This window comes from Vombatus ursinus, unplaced genomic scaffold (genome assembly GCF_900497805.2).
Source record: "Vombatus ursinus unplaced genomic scaffold, bare-nosed wombat genome assembly UNPS02014820.1, whole genome shotgun sequence".
Lineage (NCBI taxonomy): Eukaryota > Metazoa > Chordata > Mammalia > Diprotodontia > Vombatidae > Vombatus > Vombatus ursinus.
This window is the reverse complement of record NW_020954598.1, coordinates 27,473,899-27,496,044: the sequence shown is the minus strand read 5'-3', so window position 1 is coordinate 27,496,044 and position 22,146 is coordinate 27,473,899. Positions and strand designations below refer to the sequence as shown.

The 22,146-nt window shown below is 43.7% G+C and overlaps 1 protein-coding gene across 1 annotated transcript in view; it reads left to right on the top strand.

Moving 5' to 3' along the window:
- Positions 1 to 21,859: 21,859 nt before the first annotated feature.
- LOC114024071 (obscurin-like) overlaps positions 21,860 to 22,146 on the top strand; it is a 291,936-nt gene continuing 291,649 nt past the window's right edge. Inside the window, 1 exon segment of the mRNA XM_027836906.1 lies at positions 21,860 to 21,925. Coding sequence (XP_027692707.1) covers positions 21,860 to 21,925 — 66 coding nt within the window.

Here is a 22,146-nt window from a genome sequence, read left to right as displayed (position 1 = left end):
CACACACACACACACACACACACACACACACACACACACACACACACGAGCAGACATGCTGGTATACATACCCACCTAACAAGCACACTCAGTACTTGGCCTAATACAAGGCCTTGATCATGAGAAGCAGTTAACGGTTTGTGGATTTCAATTCATAAATCTGTAGAATGTCAGAGTGGGAGGGCAAGGAAGAGGGGCGGGGGGAAATTAGAGATCTCTAGCCCAACCTCTTTTGACAAGAAGATTAAAATGAAAGAAAGGACATAGTGAGCTAGCGGTAGAGAGTGTGTGTGTGTATGTACACATTTGTTTTATATTCTAATAAATATATTGTATATATGTGAATAGAAATGTAAGAATATATACTGAATATATACAGTATATCCAGAGTCTATATATGAATATGTACATTTTACATTCTAATATATACTGAATGTATTCTAATATATACATTTGTATGTATATGAATAGAAATGTAAGAATATGTATTATATATATGGAGTGTAATATTTATACTGAATATACACAGTATATGCAGTGTATGTTTGTGTGTATGTATATATACAAATATATTTCATATTAAATATATAATGAATGTATTATAATATACACATATGTATATTTGAATAGAAATGTAAGACTATATATATAGTGTGAGATATATACTGAATGTATACAATATATGCAGTGTGTATGTATATATACATATATTTTATATTCTAATATATACTGAATATATTCTAATATACTATGCATATGTATATATGAATAGAAATATATGAATATATACTGAATATAATGTGATATATATGCTGAATATATACAGTATATATAGTATGTGCATGCATGTGTGTGTGTGTGTGTGTGTGTGTATGTATGTATGTATGTGTGTATTTCAGGGACTGAAACTCATCAGGTACACCCAGACATATGCCAATCTTTTCTTTTTTTTCTACACCCATAAATCTGAGCCTCTGTATGTGTGTGCCCCATTTAAGAGCTTCTCCTTTACCTAAAGCTCTCAGACTCCTGTTGGCCTCTCTGTTGCCTCTCTTCAATCTATTTCATTCTCTGGAATGAAATAAAGGCTGTTAAATACCCAATGTACCTTGTGTGCTCCACAAATTTACATGTGTGGAAAATTAGATGTGAGCTATATGCTACTCAGAGACTTCTCATAGTAAACCCTGGGTTGGCACATAATGAGCTAAAAACATCATGGGATCACAGGCTTGGAGCTGGAAATCTAGTCTAACTCCCTCATTTTAAAGAGGAGAACTGAGGCCCACAGAGTGAAAAGATTTTGCTCAAGGTCACACAAGGAGTGAGGCAGAGATGGGGCTTGATCCTATGTCCCCTCACTTCAAGCCCAGTGATCTTGGCACTCTACAGATGCTGATCCTTTGGGTTAGCCCCTGAGATTGGATTGGGTCCAGGGCATGGTGGTTGGGGGGCCTGGGTTGTAATGGAGTAATACTACTCCATGGATCTGAGAATGACTACCTCTACTAAGTGAGAGTTGCCTGAAATCAACATATTAGCATACATTAGAGGCGAGACCTGAATCCAAGACGTGTCTTGACTCTAAGATTGGCCTCTATCCACTAAGCTAACCTGTTGCCTCTCCTGAGATGAATATGATTTGGAAAATTAAAACCTCTTTCTGATATAAGCCATTATTATTTGTGTAGATAATGGATCAGAGAGAGTTCAACTTTGTGAACTAATGAACAGGCTGGTGAGGCTTTGTTTAAAGTTTTGAGTACATCTCCCTGTGGAAGGTGTGGATGTGACCATTTGTACCTCTTTGAGAGAACTAAGGACATTTCCTGGAACCACCCTGGGCTCTGGTAGGTGAGCTTTCTATATCCAGGCCTTTCCCTCACTTCCTGGTCATCTCCTATCCCTGCTTTCCAGCTTCCCAGTGTGACTCAAACCATATTCAAATGTACTTGGGAAATAGTCAACAAAACAAATAAAAATAAAGATGATGTTAATATACGGCTTTTTGGACTTGTATGGACTGATGCTGAGTGAAGTGAGCAGAGCCAGGAGAACGTTGTACACACTAACAGCCACATTGTGTGATAACTAACTTTGATAGCCCTTCTCAGCAATGCAAGGATCTAAGACATCTCCAAAAGTCTCATGATGGAAAATGGTATCCACATCCAGAGAAAGAACTGTGGAGTTTGAATGCAGATCAAAGCATGCTATTTGCTCTTTCTTTTCTTCTGTTTTGTTTTGTTTCCTCTTTCTGGTGGTTCCTTCTATTAGTTCTAATTCTTCCTTACAACATCACTAATGTGAAAATATGTTTAATAGGAATGTATATGTAGAGCCTATATCTGATTGCATGCCATCTTGGGGAGGGAGGGGGAGAAAAATTTAAAACTCAAAAGCTTGTGGAAGTGATTGTTGAAATAAAAATAAATTAAGAAAAAAAGAAAAAAATGTGGCTTTCTGAGTCAATATGCAGCCCACAAGCTTCCTTCTGTATGGTTTAGTGCCCCCCATTTTCTACTTGAGTTTGACACCACTAGTCTAGACCAGTATGTGTCAGGGCAAGGTTTGAACCGGAGTCTTATGCTTCAGAGGCTAGCTCCCTCACTACCCAGTGCTTCTCATAGAAAGCACTTAATAAATTCCTGTTCATCGATTAATCAATTTGCCCTGTTAGATGGTTTCTCAACAGGAACTCCCTATACCAGTGATGTCATAGGTCTGGATCAAAATGTTAACATCATTAATTTCCTCTGATTCTTACAACAACTTGTAACATCATGAAAAGAGCACTGGATTTAGGGTCACAAGACCCTATCCCAGGTCTTCGAATTCCACTCAATGAGTCTCAGTTTCCTCCTCTATGAAATGGAGGCAGCGATGCCTGCTCTGTTTATCTTGTGGGGTTGTTATGAGGATCAACGGTGAGCACGCACGCAAAGCCTTCCTAAGTCATGAAGTGTAATATAAATGTCAGTTCTCACCATCATTTACATAGGTGAAGTGTTAGAAACTCCATTTGATGGATAAGTAAACTGAGACTCAGGAAATAAACTGCCTTTCCTAAGATTGTGTAGCCTGTTAGGGTTGGGTTATTCCTCCTAAGCCACCCTGTATCAGTCTATGGTCTAAGAGAACTTATAAGATGTCAGAGTAGGAAAAAACCTTTGAAGTGTTTTAATTCAGTCTCCTCCTTTTCTAGATCAGAATTTGAAAGGAGATGTCACTTGGCCAAGGTCACGGTCAACCAGTAAAAATGGCGTTCCAACCTAGGTTTTCCGACTTCAAGTCTGTTGCCTTTTTGACAAGAGATCTGGACGACCCAACTCCAACCTTCTCCCCCCACAACGCTCCAGGCCTGGACCCCTCCTAGGGGTCTCCCCTCTCCCCATTGTCCCCCATGGCTTCTGTCTTCTCTCTGCTCCCCCCTGGAGCCTCCCCCACACTCTGCCCTTTTGCCTCCCTCTCTCATTCCTGGGAGGGTGAAATTGGATCTCCCGGTAAGTGACACCCTGGGCTATTTTGGAGCTGGGCACTTGAGGTGGGGAGGGTGAGGAGAGCGCGTCATCCATCCAGCCCAGCAAGGCTGGTGGGAAGGGGAGGGGGTGGTCTTCGCTGGAGCCCTCAGCAGCGGAGCTACTGCAGGGGCTACCCAGTACAGCTGCCCCACTTTCTGTGTCTCCACCGGGTCTGAGGGAGAGAGGGAGGAGGGAGAGACCCCAGCCCTCCGCTCCCTCTCTCTCTCCAGCTGCTGCCCCCTCCCCCAAATCCACCTTGGGACAAGCCTCCAGCCCTGACCACAGCCCAGACACCAGGTAAGCAGGGACAAGGAGAGGTCTGGAGAGACCCCTTCTATAGTAGAAACACTGGGTTGGGAGGCAAATTACTGGACTTCAATTGACCTCTACACTCACTAATGGTGTGACCTTGGGCAAGTCTCTTTTTCACTTGGGGCTTCAGTTTCCTCATCTGTGTAAGGTGGTGCTTGAACTCCATGCTTTTCTAAGGACCTCTCCAGCTCTAAATCATATGAGTCTGGCTCTTTGTGTGTGTATGTTGTGAATTGGGGGGTGGGGGGAAGGATTTCTTACGTTTGGGGAAGTCGAGTTGGTCCAAAATCTGTAACCTGGGAATAATTGAGAAGGTGCTTGGGAGCAAACTGAGTCTCTTGGCTGTCCTGAGTGCCTGAAGGTCATGGTCCCTCTGAGGGAAGGATCAAGGGCCTCTTGGGGTTCAGCTGGGCTATGATTTCACTCTGCAGTGGGGGACCTTCCACGTCGGAGCTCTGGCCACAGGAGGGGATTGGTTGACCCTTGTTCATGGGACGGAACCAATATATTGGAATTCCCAATTCCTATGCTTCTGGGGGCAACTTGGAACTTGGCCATTCCTTCTCCTTCCCCTCTAGTTCAGAGGGCTGACCTCCCTTTTTTCCTCCCCATCTTCATTCCCAGAATTGTATCCTTGTTCCCCTCTCCTAAACAAAGTACCTGTCTCCATTTCTGCCTCACTAAACCTTGCCCTTCGGAGGATAGTTCAAGTACCGTCATTCCCATAAAGTATATTCATGCCCCACGCCCCAAACAGGTTTGGGGAGTCTTCACTGGGCCCTGGGCTGCCCTGGTTGGGAGTAGAGCTGACAGCTGGGGCTATTTTAGGCATGTTGTCTGAAGAGGGTTGGGAGGGAGTTGTTATCCAACTCCAGGCAAGAATTTCCTGGCACTTGAGGCCAGTGTTGGGGCTGGGGAATGTTCAGAGGGGACCAGTCCAACCCCTTCCTCCTGAAACTCTCTCCCTTGGACTCCATCCCCTTAAAAGCTCCAGAGGAAGAAGGGGCAGTGGTCTTAGCCTCTGGCTATGTTCAGGGACAAGAGGTTCCCAATCTCCCTCCATATTGTTAAGATCTCAAGTCTGGGGTAGGGGTCAGTACTGTTGTGGACCCTTAGATGGGCGAAAGGATAGTCAAAAAGATGAGGAGTATCTGTATATGGGAGAACGAAGTGATAGGGAAATGCAAGAGAAGGCTTATGGCTGCCATATTTTTGGAAGGACATTAACAAATGAGCATGTCTAGAGGATGGTGACTAGGTTGGTGAGAGGCTTGGAAATCAGATCATAGGAGGGGAATTGGTTGAAAGGACTTGGAATTGCCTTTGAACAGGCAAAGATAAGGCTAGGAGGAAACACAAAAACTGTCTTCAAGTATTTGAAGGTCTGTCAGATGGAAGAGGGGTTAGGTTTGTTTCCCTCAGTCCCAGAAGACAGAACTAGGAGTGATGAGAAGAAGTTACAGGAAAGCAGAAGTCAATTCAAGGCCAGGGAAAATGTTCCAATAGTCAGAACTGTCCCCAATGGCTACCTGGGGAGGTCTTCACGGGGAGCCCAGAGGACCGCTTGTCAGAGATGCTTCTGAGGGTATTTCTCCATGGAGATGAGGTGGATTTGATGGTACCATTCAGGGCTGAGGCCAGTGCCAGGAAGGTCCAGCACCCCAGCAAAAGGAATGAATGCCTGAGTTAATTCCATGAGGCAGCAGTGAGGGGAAGGCAGGAGGAGATGCAAGTCTCTTCACTGGAGACCAGCCAGGGTGGTGGTTTCAGTGGGGGGCAGTGAGAGGCGCTGGAAGGTTGGGGACAGAGGGACACAATGATCCCACCTTCTACAAGAAGTCTTTCCTAGTGGCCCATATTCTAGTCCTTGCCCTCTGGTGATTGTTTCCAAAATATCTTCAATATATCTTGTTTGTACATTTTCTTTACCTGTTTTTTCCCTTTGTGAGCTTCTTGAGCATAGGGACTGTCTTCTGCCTTTTTTTTTGGTATCCCCAGCACTTCGCATACTATCTGGTACATAGTAGGTGCTTAATAAATGCTTGTTGCCTGCCTGGTAGACCAGTGACAGAGATTGAACTGGGCCTTTGGGTGCTTTGGTTCTTCTGGTCTCTCCATTTCTGCTAGAGCTCCAAACTGCTCTCGGCAGAGTCCACTGGTTTATAGCTGTGTATACAGTTGGGGCCGAATGTTGACCTGGGTTACCTGATATCCTCTCAGCGCCCAGCACAAAACCTTTCCCACAAAAGGCATTTAATGTTTGTCAAATGGAATAGAGTCAGTTGAGTTGTTTGTATCTGTATGCAGAGAGAGAGAAAACACTTGAAGGCCCTGATGTCAGCCCCCTACAGGGGGTGATGTCTAGTGGGGAGAAAGTCCTCTGGGTGCCTCTTGGCTTGTTAAGAAGGGAAGTCTGATGGAATGGAAAACAACATAGATCTGTACTCTTGGAATGCCACACATTCAGTTCAAGTCCCCATCTTACCTGCTAGGTAGCTCTGGACAAATCATTTTGCATTCTGAGCCTCAGTTTCCTCATCTGTAAAATGAAGGACTGAAACTAAATGGTCTGTAAAGTCCTTTGCAACTTGGGATGGAAGCTTGGTGTGGCGATCCTGTGAAATATGGGAGGTCAAAATGCAGTCAGCACATCTAGATGGAGCAGGCTGCTGATCCAGCGGTGCCCAGTTCTGTGTGGTTGCTATGGACGGAGGGAAACAAGTATTTATTAAGCACCAGTTCTGTGCCAGGCGCTGTGCTATGCACTTTACAGATCTCCCATTCGATCCTCAAAACTACCCTTCGAGGTTAAGTGCTATTATTGTTCCTATTTTAAACTTGAGGAAACTGAGGCAGATGGCCGTTAAACGCCTTGCCCCAGGTAAATGTGTGAGGCTGGATAGGAGCTCAGGTCTTCCTGATGCCAGGCCCAGTGCTCTATCCACTGAGCCACCAGCTGCCTTCAGGCTGAGGTATCTATAGGGGATACGAGAAAATTCACTTTAATTTAACAACCTATTTATTAGGTACCTAGGGCATGCAAAGCCCAGTGTTGAATGTTGGGGATACAAAGACAAAATCATGGGATCCCAGAGTCAGAAGAAATCATAAAGGTCACCAAACCTAATTGTGCCCCACCCTGACCCCACCCCAGGACAGAAATCTCTTCCCTAGCACATCCATGTGTTTGTGAAAGTCAAATCCTCCCCAAGAAGTTTGTATTATAAATTAATAAAAAAAAGAAGTTTGTATTATAATAGGTTGTGGGGTGTGTGTGTGTGTGTGTGTGTGTGTGTGTGTGTGTGTGTGTGCGCTAGAGTCAGACAGACCTAAAGAGACAAAGAAACAAAGAGACAGAGACAGACAGACCAAAAGAGACCCAGAGAGAGACAGGGCCAGAAAGAGAGAGATGGAGATGCACAAATAAACAAAATGGATCAAATGTATATCGAGTGCCTACTATTTATGAGGCCCTCTGTTGGGTGTACTAGGGAGAAAAAGATGAAACCAACCTAGTACTTGTCCTCAGGGCGCTTACAGTCTAGTTGCTGCATAAGACACATATAAATAATTGTTCATAAAGGAGAATGAGATAAGTGGAAAAGGGAGATAGGAAAAACATTCTGTGATTTTCTTCTGAGGAAGAAACCAGCATGTTCAGCAGCAGGGATTTGAGGATAAGGAAAGGAAAGGAAAGCTCCATGGCACCTGACTTGGGACTTCCACAGACAGAGATGAGGCTGGGGTAGGGGTAGTCCATTTAAAAAACAAATATAGAATATCAGTTAATCGATAAACACTTATTAAGCATGTGTCAGGCACTGTGCTAAGCACTGGGGACAGACAGAAAGAAAGGCAAAAGACAGTTCTCAAGGAGCTCACAATCTAAGAGGGAGATGACACATAAAAAGAAAGTGAAAGTAAGGGAGGGAGAGGGGTTCCTCCCCTCCCCCCATGACAAAATCCTGTAGTCCAGGGGAAACGAGGAGCTGTCGCCAGTGCCCCCTCCTTAAGTGGAGGCTCTGAGGGAGCTCTCCAATGTCTACCCTCTCCAATAAGGACCCCAGGGACAGGAGCTGCTGAGGACAGGTGAATTTCAGAAATCTCCTTTACTCCAACTCCTCATCTTACAGAAGTGGAAATTGAGCTTTAGAAGGGGAAGTATAGGGGCAGCTAGGTGGTGCAGTGGATAGAGCACCCACCCTGCAGTCAGGAGGACCTGAGTTCAAATCTGGCTGCAGACACATGATACTCACTAGCTGTGTGACCCAGGGAAACTCACTTCACCTCGATTGCCTCACCAAAAAAAAAAAAAAAAAAAGGAAAAAAAAAGGAAGGGGAAGTGTCTTCACTAAGGTCACATAGCTATTAAGTGGCTAAGCCAGGATTTGAACTCATGTCTCCTAACTCCAAGTCCAGCACATTTTCCCCCAGGCCACCTTGCTTCTGAACTAATCTTACCATGAGGGCTGAGTTAGGCAGAAGAAGATGGAATGCGGAGGAGTTGAGACAGATTATAAGAGTATAATCAATAGGATTTAGTGATTGATTGGATATAAATTGGTGATCCAGACCAGCAAATTAAAAGTTAAGAAGCATATAGGAGTCAAGACAGACAGAGAGAGAGAGAGAGAGAGAGAGAGAGAGAGAGAGAGAGACAGGGAGACAAGGACAGAGATAGAGAGACAGAGAGGGGGCGGGGGAGAGAGACCCAGCAGAGGAGGGAAAGAGGGAGAGGGAGAAGAAGAGGGAGACAGACAGTAGAAGGCGTCCATCCCCCCCCCCACCTCCCAGCACCAGTGATGAGGGCACTCTGAGACAATGTTGGGGTAGACATCTTGTTTAGCCATCTGTTTCTGATATACTGGCTTGATTCAAAGTTCCATGAACCTAATGATTATCCTGTCCCCAATCTCCAGCATAGTGTGTCTACGCACTTGTTGTTGTTACTGAGTCAGTTCAGTCTTTCCAACTCTCCATGAGCCCTGGAGGGGCTTGCCATTTCCTTTTCCACCTCCTTCTGGTTTTATGGATGAGGAATCTGATGCAAATAGAGTTAAGTGACTTGACCAGGGTCACACAGCTAGTAAATGTCTGAGGCCAGATTTGAACTCAGAGTTTTCCTGACTCCAGGCCCAACACTCTGTACACTGTACCACCTAGCTGCTGCTTCTGTACAGTCAGTAACTAATAAATGGTGGTTGAATGAAGAGCGAGGGGATCTAAAGGAGGTCTGGGAAAATGGTATATATCTTATCCTCCCAGGTAGTGAGATCTCTAGAGAGGTGGTGGAGTGGAGTGCCGGGCTTGGCACCCGAAGTCCTGGGTTCAAGTTCTCCCTTGCCGTTTAAGGCCTTTGCAGCCTTAGAAAGTCATTTCTTCTAGCTGAGCCTTGGTTTCCTCATCTGAATGAGCAAGCATTCCTCGAGCTACCTTTTACCAGTGATTTGCATACCACAGAATGGTGGCATTGATTTAAACTCATGGAGGTCTGGGCAAGGATGGATTGGGCATCTGATGTTAAACTTGACTTTATGGCCTTAGGCCGTCAGATTCCCCACTCTGGGTCTGTTTTTCCATCTTTGTAAAATGAGAGGGGTAGATTAAATGATCTCTAAGGTTTCCTCCAGTTCTAATATCATATGAGTCTATGGGCAATGAAGCATAAAGGGAATGAATGTTGGCCTGGGAGTTGGGAGAACTGGGTTCTTGTTTCAGTTCCATAAGGAGCTCACTGTGTGTTACTGGGCTACTGACTTCTCTCTCTAAGGCTGAGTTTCCTCCTTTATAAAATAAGGGCTAACTAATGAGATCCCTATGGTCCTATTCACTCTTAAGTCCTGTGATCCTATGACCATTTACCAAGATGAAATCCAAGGTTTCTTTCTGCTTAAAAATCCTCTGCTTCTATGAATCTTGGAATTGTGTCTTGTATTTTCTTGTTTCCCAAGATACCAAGTTCAGGGTCTGGTAAACAGTTAAGTGTTAATAAATACTTGTTGATCTATGGAGTGATTTATGGGTCTGATGGAAAGATGGACAGGTTGAGGAGATATAAAGTTAAAGATTGAGTGAAATGGGGTGGAGCTAGTCAGGGAAGGCTTCCTGGAGACGAGTTTTCAGAAGAGCAAGAATATGGTTTGGTTTGGTAGAGAGAAGGATAGTATGCTAAGTTTTTATGGACATGTTTTTGTTTTTTTTTTTTTAACTAGCTTTTAGGTATTATACAAGGTAGGATTGTGTTGTTGTTGTTTTTTTAATTCAGAACAAAATACTTGTAACAAGTATGCATAGTCGAGCAAAATAAATTCCCAAATTGGCCATAACCAAAAATGAATGTCTCGTGATGCACCTTGAGGCCATCACCCGTCTCTGCCAGGATTCATCCTTAGTCCTTTTGAATTATGGTTGGCCATTGAGTTGATCAGAGCTCTTAGGTCTTTCAAAGGTATTTTTTTTCAACATTGTTATTATATAAATTGTTCTCTTGGTTCTAGAAGTTTATTTCATTTTGCATCAGTTCATACAAGTGAAACTCTGAAACTCTCTTGTCTTACACTGCAATGACATTTGATTATATTCATTTAAATAATTCATTATATTTGCATGCCAGAATTTGTTCAGCCATTTCCCAGTGGATGAGAATCCCACCCTCCACCTCTGGTGTCCAATTTTTTGTTAAAAGAAAAAAGGATTCTAAAATATGTTTCTTCATCTGGGTTCTTTTCCTCGTTTCTTCAATCTCTTTGGGATGTAGTAAGGCAGGGTTGTTATTGTTGTTTTTTTCCATTCAAATTTGGTCTTTGAATGCTTGGATTTTACATGGGGTCTAATGGAAAGAGTCCTGGAGCTGTGGCTGCTGGACCTGGGTTCAGAGCCTGACTTACCAGCAGTATGATCTTGGCAAAATAGCTTCATCTCTTTAGGTCTTAGTTTCTTCCTCTGCAAAATGAGACAATTGGATTTTCCACATGGATTTATAGATGAGTTCTATCAAGTGTTTAAAAAGAAGTTAATACCTATTCTACACTAATTTTTCTCAAAAACTGGGAAAGAACACACTCTACTAAGCTTCTTTTATGAGAGAAATATAGTCCTAAATAACTAGACCAGAGAAGGATAAAGCAAAAAAGAGACCAAGAGAAAGACAATATTAAGAGATAGGAGATGTGGATCCAGGGCACATCTTGGGGCAAACTCCCAATTAGCAGTCATAACGTGCATGGTAAGCCAGTAAAGGAAGCTGAGAAGCCACGGTCAGACAGGTAGGAGGAGAACCAACAGAGTGCAGTACCACAGAAACACAGAGAGGAGAGAGTGTCCAGGAGGAAAGGGCAGTCAATAATGTCAAATGCTGCTAAGAGGTCAGGAAGGATGAGGATTGGGAAAGGAAAAGGACCCTTGGATCTGGCAATTAAATCATTGGTAATTCTATAGAGGGCAGCTTCAGTTGAACAACAAGATTGGAAGACAGATTTCAAGGGGCTAAGAAATGAAAGAACTGGAAATAGCAAGTGTAGACAGGTTTTTCCAGGTGCTTGACTGTGAAAGAGAGAAGGGATATGAGTGAGGGAGATGATAGGGTCAAGTGAGGATTTTTTAAAGATAGTGGAGACCTGGTGTTTGTAGGCATCATGGAAGGAGTCAATAAATAAGAAGAGATGACAGAGAGACAGAGAAAGAAACCAACAGAGAGACAGACAGAGACAGAAAGACAGAGAGAGAGAGGGAGACAGAGACAGACAGAGAAACAGAGAGAAAGAGAGGAATAGTGAAGGAGGGAGGGAGGGAGGAAAAGAGAGAGAGAGACAGACAGACAGACAGAGACAGACAGAGAGAGAAAGAAAGAAGAGAGAGGATGATTATTGGGCTAGTCTTGTAATAGGGATGTTTCGTGGCATGGTGGAAAGAGTATAGGATTGGGAATCAGAAAACCTGGGTTCAAATCTTGACCCAGCCACTGACTGCCTATGTGACCTAGGATAAGTCACTTCCCATCCGTGGGCCTCAATTCCTTATCTGTAAAATGAGGGGGTTGGACAAAATTTCCTCTAAGGTCCCTTCCAGCTCTGAATCCATAATCATATGAACTATGGACCAGTATCACTGATGAATACCGATGCAAAAGTCTTATTATTGTTCTCATTTTGCCAATGAGGGGATTGAAACTCAGAGAGGTCAGATTTGCCTAGGATTGATCACATCTATCAGGACTAGGATTTTAACCCAAGTCTCTTTTGGTCTCAAGTCCAGTGCTCTTTTCAACACACTGGAGGTGACTGGAAACCTCACAAATCTGCCATCTTTGTTTTGAAGGAATTCCCCCTTGCTTTCATAGTCCTTTTGGAAAAGAGGAAATCACTTTCCTGATCCTGGTTCCTCTGAGTCCAGGCTAGAGAACTCAGGAGCAGCATGTAGAAGTCGAGTGACATTTCTAATTGGGATAAATTCAAAGCTATACACTTGAGTTATAAAAGCAGCTGTTAGGGGCAGCTAGGTACCACCGTGGATAGAACACTGGCCCTGGAGTCAGGAGGATCTGAGTTTAAATCCAGCCTCAGATACTTACTACCTGTGTGACCCTGGGCAAGTCACTTAACCCCAATTGCCTCCAAAAAATAAAAAAATCAGCTGCACAAGCACAAGATAGGGAAGATGAAGCCAAATAGCAAATTGAGTGAAAACAGTCAGAGTTCCTAGTGAACTACAATCTTAGTGTGGGTCAGCAGTGAGACATACCAGTCCAAAAACTAGTATAGCCTTAGGCTCCATTGATGAAAGGATTGCAAGGAGCAGCAGAGAGAGCACTAGAATTGGCATCAAGAGATGTGGGTTCAAATCCTGCTTCTATCTATCATTTACTATCTATGTGATATTGAAAATCACTTTCTCTTTTGATTTCTCATTCCTCTCATCTGTAAAATAAGGGGTTAGACTAAATCACCCCTAGTGTCTCTTCCATTTCTAAATCTATGAAGGGGAAGGGAGCAAACATTCATTAGTCCCCTACTATTTGTCAGGTATTGTGCTAAGTGCTTTACAAATATTATCTCCTTTGATTCTCCCAATCAACCCTGTGAGGTAGGTATTATTATTATTATAGTAATTTATGGTTGAGGAAAATGAGACAGATAGAAGTTAAATGACTTGCCCAGGGTCACACAGCTAGGAAGTGTCTGAGGCTGGATCTGAATTCAGGTCTTCCTGATTTCTTGCATTTTATCCCTTGAGTTGCTGAGCTGGAATCTTGCTGTCCTTTGCCCAGTTAAGCCATATCTGAAGGGCTCTGATCAATTCCAGGTACCATATTTTAGGAAGGGTGTTGACAGCTGCTTTGTGTTCAGAGGATTGGGTCTAAGATGAGAAAGGAACTATAGAACATTCTATCTAAGCACTGGCAGAAGGAACTAGATTTATTCAGCTTGGAGAAGACTTAGGGGCATATGGTGGCTGTCTTCAAGTTTTTGAAGGGCAGACAACGTACATGAAGAATCAGGTTTGTTTTGCTTGGCTCCAGAAGATAGAAACAGCTAATGAGAATAAAAAGGGATCAGATTTAGGCTTTGTGTAAGGAAAAACTTCCTTCTAAGATTTCTCCTAGCACTGAAATAATTATGATTTTTGCATTTCAATAATCCTTGTGACCAGAGGCAGCATGATATGGCAGATAGAGGGGCTGGCTTTGCAATTAGGAATGCCTGGGTTCAAATCCTGACTCTGAGACAAACTGGATGTGTGACCACGGACCATGGACCATGGAACCTCAGAGTCTAAAAATTATAGATAATGTGCTTATCTGTATTGGAGGAGAACATTTCCACAATAGAAGTGTCATAGACAAATGAAATGATGGGTCCAAGACCAAGGAGGAAAAACATCCTAGTAACAAATCCCCTCACTGCTGGGGTCAGCGTCACCATTTCCTCAGAGCAACCACACTGGAGAGGGTGAAAAGTTTCCTGGATATTATAGTGAATATTGATTGATTAATATATTAATACTCACCATTGTGTTTAATAACTCTTCATGTAATCAGTGGGTAATGTAGTGGGAGGCTGGAAACCTGGCTTCTAGTGCTGGCTTTTTCAGGAACTAACAAGGTGTGACTTTGGGCAGGTCACTTTCTCTCAGCCCATTTTCATTAGCAACATGAAGGGATTGAACTACATGACCTATTAGGTCCCTTGCAGTTTTCACACTCTATGACTTTTATTGTGTAACTGTTCTTGGGGTCACAGAGCTTGAAGGAAACTTAGTTGATGTTTCATTAGGCTGATGCCTGAGCAAAAATCTTCTCCATGACAGGAGAAGTCCATTAAACGCTTGGTGCTTCCAGAAATTCTCTGAGGCTATGATGCATATTTAGCCAGTTTGCTCCAGCGACAGGGAACCCACTGCCTGACAAGGGAACACATTCCCTTGTTGGGTGGTTTTCATTGTCAAAAAGTTCTTTTTTTTGAGAACCAGCATCAGACAAGTTCAAAGAGCTGTATGTAGTCTGGGGGAGGGGAAGTCAGAAACAGATCAGGGAAGGCTTCCTGGAAGAGCTGGCGATTAAGGTGGGTGTTAATGGATGGGTAGGAATTCAACAGGTGAAGTGGGGGAAGGAAGGACACTCCGGGAAGAGGGAACCGCATGAGCAGGGAGAGGCATGTCAGCAGGATGGAGCAGGGCATGAGGGGGAGGGGGCAGCAGGAGGTGCGGTTTGACTGGAGCGTTAAGTTCATGAAGGAGAGTAACGGGATATGAGGCTGGAAAGGCAGGCTGGCACCAGATGATGGAGGGCCTTGAATGCCAACCTCAGTTTGAACTTTATTGGGTAGACAAAAGGAAGCTGTTCAAGGGTTATGAGCAGTGTTGAGAAAGCAGTTTAGTGGGAAAAGACCTAAAGGGCTTTTTTGGCCCCAAGATCTGGGTGTTTGAGTCCTAGCTTTACCACTAGTTGTGAAACCTTACTCTCTGAAGTTCACCTTCATGGCAACAGCCTTGACCCCATGCTCTCTTTCCTACTCCCATTATGTGCCTTATTCTCCAAGTAGGATGTGAATATCTTGAGGTTGGACATGTTGTGTTTTTGTGCTTTTATTTGTATCCCCAATACTTAGCACAGTGCCTGGCACAATGCAGGCACTTAAAGAAGGCGTGCTTTCTCCCCCCCTCTCTCCCTCTCTTCCCCCCCTCCACTCTCTCTCCACTCTCTCTCCTCCATCCTCTCTCCCTCCCTCTCTCTGTCCCTTTCCCTCTCTCACCCCCCTCTCTTTCTCCCCTTCTCTTGCCTCTCCTCTCCTCTCCTGTTCTCTTCCTCTCTCTCTCTCTCTCTCTCTCTCTCTCTCTCTCTCCCCCTCTCCCCTTTTCCCTCTCTCCCTCCCTCCCTCTCTCCTCCTCTCTCGTCTCCATGGTATAATCATTTAGCCTCTCTGGGCTTCAATATCGTCCTCTCCACAATGAGAGTTGATTGAGGTGGTCTGTAAGGGCTCTTTTCCTTCTAGAAGAGACATTGTGTGATGACAAGATCTGAGCATAGGCAGGCCAGTCTGAGGAGGGTACGAGCGATGGGTTGGAGAGGAGAAAGAGTGGAGGTATTGGAGAGAGATGGGGTTGGGGAGGCCTGTTAGGTGCGTGTTGCAAGCCTGGCCCATCCAAAGCTGGCCGCTGCCGCCATCGCTCAGTCCTGAACACATTCCATTCCCCATCGGGCCATGCCCTGGCTGCTTCTCGGCTCAGGTTGGGGGTGCGGGGGCTTGGTCCGGCCTCTCTGTTGACCTGCCACGCAGCAGTGCCCAGCTTCCCTACTGAGAGCAGAAGCTACCAGAAGCACAGTGAGTCAGCAACCCCTTTTTTAGCCAGCCCCAGCACCCTCACTGCAAAGGGCTCAGCCTGCCTCCTCCCTTGAAGGATTAAATAGGATTAGAATGATATGATAGCAAGCTGTTCCCCCTGCCCTTCCTCCTCCTGCTCAGACCCTGAAGCTCTGCCCTGCCTAATCCCTAATAGTAGGGATGGGTCACACGGAACCATCCACACTCTCTCACCAGTTCTCCCAAGTGTACTGAGTTGACTTAGTCATGACTGGGGTCGGAGTTCAGTCTGTGACCAGGCTTCGGGCTCTATTTGAGGTTCTAGAGATCATTTGGAATCATACTTACACTCTTAGCCTCAGTGGGCTATGAGCTACATGGATAGTTTTTCTCTGAAACCAAATTAGGGATAATTGTGGGTGATCCAATTGACCAGCCGGCCTTTCTCTCCGAGGAGAAAGCCAAGACACACTCACCTTGAGTCAGTAGCACTGAATATACCACATCCCTTTTAACTCCAGGGGGTTGGGTTTCCTAAGCTTCTTCTTCTAGCTCCCACACATTCCTTCAAAAAAATCTCTTCAGATACTGCTCCCCTCTCCTATTCCCAAATGTCTGGTGTGGTGATGGGAGATGTGGTTCCTGCCTTTGGGAGCCCCCAGTCTGGTGGGGGTTGGCTTGAGTAAATTTAATAAAGGTAAACTGACATATAGACTTTGAGCAAAATCAGTTTATTTACAGTGATGCATATAACTGTTAACAAAGCAGATCAGACTGGCACCCTCAGTAAAACCAGCCACCTCAATGAGGAGCGGACCTTCTTGATTGACGCACAACAAAGAAGAAGTCTTGGTAGGCATAGAGCATTATGATTATCTATATTAAGAAAGGTAGGCTGGCACTCTGGTGATTCCCTAGTCTGAGAAGGCAGAGACCAGTGTGGGTTTGGGTGGTCAGGGGGTGCTCCTGAGAAGTGCATGGGATGGGTGGAGAGGAAGGGAAAGGAGAGGACAGTCTGGAGGTCTGAGGATGAAGAGCAATAGTGTGAGCTAAGGCCTCCAAGCGGAGAGCTGGAAACGGGTCTGAAATTTACTGGGGACCCTGAGAAGACCCACTCGACCTTGTGGAGATGGCTTGTGGTGGTGAGGTGGGGGGGGTTCAGAAATGCTTCCAGTGGAGTGTTTCTTCCTTCCCACCCCCCCCTCCCCTTTGGGTTTGCTTTGTTTATGGACTTGTAGTCCAGATGTCCTGAATGCTGATTAAGAGGCCTTGGGCAAATCACGTGTCCTCTCTGAGTTCCAGTTTCCTCCTCAGCAAAATGGAGATAATAAGCCTTGCACCACCTACCTTAAAGGTGGTGGTGAGGAAAGAACTTAGTAAACTTACCAAAATGTAAGCTGTTATTCTTACTCCTTTATTAAAAGGATGGTCCATGACATTTAGAAAAGGAAGCTGTGATCACCTAGAGCTCCAGCAGGGCTTCATCCAGAATAGGTCATGCCAAACGAATTTTAGTTCCTTTCTTTTAACAGGGTCACTGGATTAGTGGATCAGGGCAATGCTGTAGTTATCGTGAATTTTTTTTAACAAGGCCTTTACAGAGTATCTCACCATTCTTGTGTCCAAGACAGAGGACTGTAGGCTAGACAGTAGAGGCTGGGTAAATTTGGAAATTGAATGGCCAGGACCAAACAGTCACAGAAACTCAGAGTTTCAGAGTGGCAAGAACCTTTAATTAGCCATCTTGTCCAACCCATACTCAAAAAGGAATCCCCTCTATGCTATACCCAACAAGTTACCATCCCATTTCTGCTTGAAGACACACTCCTTCTCCAAGAGGCCAATTCCATTTATGGCACTATCAAGTCTAAATCTGCACCTTCTCCCCATTGCTTCTGGTTTTATCCTCTAAGACCAAACAGAACTAGTAGAAATTGCTCTTCCTCCTGACTAGCCTTCAAATACTTGAAGACAGTTATTGTACCCCACCCTCAATCTTTTCTTCCTCATGCTACACTTCCCTGGTTTCTTTTTTCTTTTCTTTTCTTTTCTTTTTTTTTTTTGTGCTAAGCAATGGGGTTAAGTGACTTGCCCAGGATCACACAGTTAGTAAAGTGTTATGTGTCTGAGGCTGGATTTGAACTCAGGTCCTCCTGAATCCAGGGCAGGTGCTCTATCCACTGCGCCTCCCTGGTTTCTTCAACCAGCTTTCATATGACATAGACTTTGCCATTCCTGGTTGACCTCTCTGGATGCCCTCTAGCTCAGCAATGTCCTTCTTAAAATGGGCCACCTAGAGGTGAACACAATATTCCAAACTTGGTTTGATCATTAGCTCCTTCTTACTAAGAACTGTGTCTGTTTTTATGCAATCCAAGATCCACACTAGCTTTTTTGGCTGCCATATCACACTGCTGGGTTCTATCACACTTGCAGTCCACTAAGACCCCATGATATTTTTTCAGACAAACTGTTTATCATGGTTCTTCCACCTTGAACTTAGGAAGCTAATCTTTGAAGAGTAGGATTTTTTGGGGGGATATATTTTTGTTGATGTCTTTTCTTCTCCTTTCTTCTCCCCCCTTCCAGAGAGCCATTCCATATAACAAATAGTATTTTTTAAGGAAGGAAAAAAAAAGAAAAAAGGAAGATACCTCCCCAAATCAACAAAATTGATCAATACATTGAAAAAGCCTGAAAATATACCTTACCTCCCACCTCTGCAAAGGAGTGGGGTGGAGATATCTTTTCATATAGGAGTGTCGTTAAATGCCTCATGTCATCTTAGAAGGATGTCTCTAATGGAATGTTTCAGGTTTTGTCCTTGTGTTATTCAACTTCTTGATTGTGTGTGTGTGAATGAATGATTTGGATGAAGGTGAAGATCTATATTTATCAAATTCACAGATAGACAACACTTGGAGGGATAGTCTATACCTTAGATGTTAGAGTTAGGATTGATAAAAGATCTCAACAAGTTTAAATGTTGAGCTAAATCTAATAAGATGAAATTTTTAGGGATGAATGGAAGGTTTTGCTCTGGGTTTAAAAAAAATAGACTCTATATGTATAAGACTGGGAACTGGCACTGGACAACCTTTCCTCTGAAAAAAGATCTGGGGGTCTCAGTGGACTGCAAGCTTAATATAAGTGAACAGTATAGTATGGCATTTAAAAAAAAAAACCTTATGATCCTTGGCTGCATGAAGAGAAGCATGGTGTCCAGGATGAAGCTGGTCTGAAAATCTTGCTGTACGCTGCCATACTCAGACCACATCTGGAAGGTTGGGTTCAGTTCTGGGCGCCACATTTAGGGAGGATCTTCATAAGCTGGAGAACATCTTGAAAAGGTTGACCAGGATGCTGAAAATATTTGAGATCTTGCTTTATGAAGATTGGTTAAAGCAACTAGGATGTTCAGTCTGGAGATAAGAGGACTGGCTGGGGAGTGATGATTGTCTTTAAGGATCTGAAGGTCTGGCATAGGGAAGAGGAAATGGACTTGTTCTGCTTAGCCTCAGAGGGCATTGCTAGGAGCAATGGTTGGAAAGAAGAAAAAAAAACCAAACTACTTATTAAGCACCTACTATGTGCCAGACACTGCGACAAGTGCTTTACAAATATTATTTTATTTTATCTTCCCAACAACCCTGGGAGGAAGATGTTATTATTATCCCCATTTTATAATTGAGGAAACTAAGCAAACAGGTTAAGTGACTTGCTTAGGGTCACACAGCTAGTAAGTATTTGAGGCTAGATTTGAACTCTGGTCTTCTTGACTCCAAGCCCAGGGCTCTATCCACTGCATAGTGCACATTCTGCCATCTCCCCCACCCCCTTCACTGCATATCTCCCCCAGCTGCTTCAGAGGCAAAGTTGAAGAGGGGTAGATTTAAATTCTCTGTAAGGGAAAAATTCCCAACAGTCGGTGGATCCTCACAGTAGGATGGATTGGGCTGCTCTGTGGTAGTGAGTAGACATGTTTATTAGGATCTTTGAGAGAAAGCTGAGTTGAGGATACTCAGCACTGTGGACCTGAGTTGTGGTTTGGGTTTTGGTCCATCTCTAAGATCCTGTTATAGATAATTCTAAATCGTTTTCTAGCTTTGTGACCTTGGGCAAGTCACATTATCCATTGTGTCACCTGTTTGTTGAGAATGGTAATAATAAGAATAACAAGAAGAAAATAAGAGGATGAAGAAGAAGAAAGAAGAAAGAAGAAAAGAAAAAGAAGAAGAAAATAACGACATTGGGGTAATCCATAGAGAGCTGGCTTCAGACTTAGGAAGATCTGAGTTCAAATTTGGCCTCTGATACATCCTGGTTATGTGGTCCTGTTCAAATCACTTAACCTCTCAATGCTCCCACTCAGGCAATCGTCTAAGATTAAAAATGGCAGAACATTCACTGATTTGCATTGGTAAAGAGAGTTTGTTCACTTGTAGCTCTCAACATTGATGAAGTCACAGGTCCAGATTTTTTAAAATAAAAGTAACATCTAAAACTCCAAAAGGGAGCTCATTATCTTTCCCTCTAACCAGTCAACAAGCATTATTCAATCAATCCTAATCCACTCTCTTCCAAAATTCTCTACTTCTGTCGAGGGCACCATCCCAATCAAAATGGGGAGTGAGGAAGAGGAAAGTGTCAAGAATGAATTTAATGTTGGGAACCTGAAAGACTGGGATTGAAACACAGGTTTCCAAGCTTACAGTCACCCTTCACTCCCCATTTTCAATCAATTGCTAAGTCCTATTGATGCTACTTCAACAACATCTCTCCACTTCATCACTGCCTTGATTCAAGCCCCGATCACCTTTCCCTAGGACTATGACAATAGCCTCCTAATTGGCTTCCCTTCTCCCTCTCTAATCCATTGTCTATTCAGCTGGCAAAGTGATTATCCTAATGCTCTTGTCTGACCATGCCACTCCTCTACTCAAAAGTTTTCAGTGGCTCCCTACTATCTCTAGGATAAAAAAAGGCAAATTCTTCCACCTCACATTTTAGAAGCCTTCCACAATCTGGCTTCTATCTACTTTTCCACACATTTCACATTTCACAACCCCTCCATCCCACCCACCCTTTTCACACACTCTGTCACTAGAGAACTGGACCTGGATTTAGGAAGACCTGAGTTTAAATCCAGCCTCAGACATTTACTAGCTGTGTGACTCTGGGCAAGTCTTTTAATCTCTGTTTGCTTCAGTTTCCTCTGTAAAAATGGAGATAATAATAGCACTTACATCTCAAAGTTTTTGTGAGGATCAAATAAAATGACATGTAAAAGTGTTTTTAAACCTTAAAATGCTACATAAATATTATTATTATTACTATTTCCTGAACTCCATCTGCCATCAAGAACCTTATATAACTGCACAATCAATGCTCACTGCCCAGACGTTAGTCTCTGTCTCTGTCTCTGTGTCTGTCTCTTTCTCTTACCTTTTATCTTAGAATCCTTGACCTCTTTCAAAGTTCAGCTAAAGGGCTAGCTCCTACTTGTGAAGTCCTTCCTAATCTCTTCCCCCAATTATTAGTGTTTTCTCACCTCCTCAGATTACCTTTTATTTACTTATCTGTATGAAAAATGAAGAATGGAATGTAAGTTGCATAAGGGCAGGGAGGTTTTGGTTTTTGTCTTTGAATTCCTTGGTCCTAACACAAAGACAGTGTCTTGTACATACTATACTTTAGATGTATTTATTTGTATAGCTTTGAGATTCACAGAATACTTTGCATCCAGTATGTCAGTTGATCCTTGAAACAACCCTGTCAAAAAGAGTATTAGAGGTATTAATCATTCTTCCCATTTACACATGGGGAAATTGAGATTTAGGAAGGTTAAGGGGCTTCTTTTTAGTCACAAAACTGGCAAATGTTGGAGTCAGAATTCAAACCCAGGTCTTTCTAGACTCTAAGCCCAGCATGTTTTCCACTGGCCTAAACTGCCTACCTAATATTTAGCTACTTTCCTTGTGGAATTGTTGAAGAGAGCAGGTTATAATTCTTAAAGAATGAGAGAATTTTTGAAAGTGCTGAGTGGAAGGAGTAAATTTGGGTTCTCTCTCCACTGGTCAGAGAGTGTCAACCTCAGCCCTGAGACCAGGCAAATGTCTCAGACTGGGGTTGGGGGGAGAGACAGGAGGTATAATTTACTGAGGGGGCCAGGACTTTGTGGGGAGAGGAGAAGGTAGCTTGAGGGGGAATTCTAGAAACTGACGCTGCATGATGTTACCGGGACAGAGGAAAGAACCTCTCCCCCTGCACCCCAATCCTACCTTAGGCTGTTGGGTAAATATCCTCTGGGCATTCTGGTAAGTGGAGATCTGGTGTTGAGGGAACTTGAGTTCAAATCCTCTTTTCTTCCCTCTGCTAGCTGCGCTACCTTGGACAAATTTTTCTGCCTCAGTTTCTTTTCTAAAAAGAGGAGGTTGGGCTTGGTGATTTCTGGGGTCCTCTTCCAGCTCTAAGTCCTATGATCAAACTTGTCATTTTTCTCCCCATGTTCACTG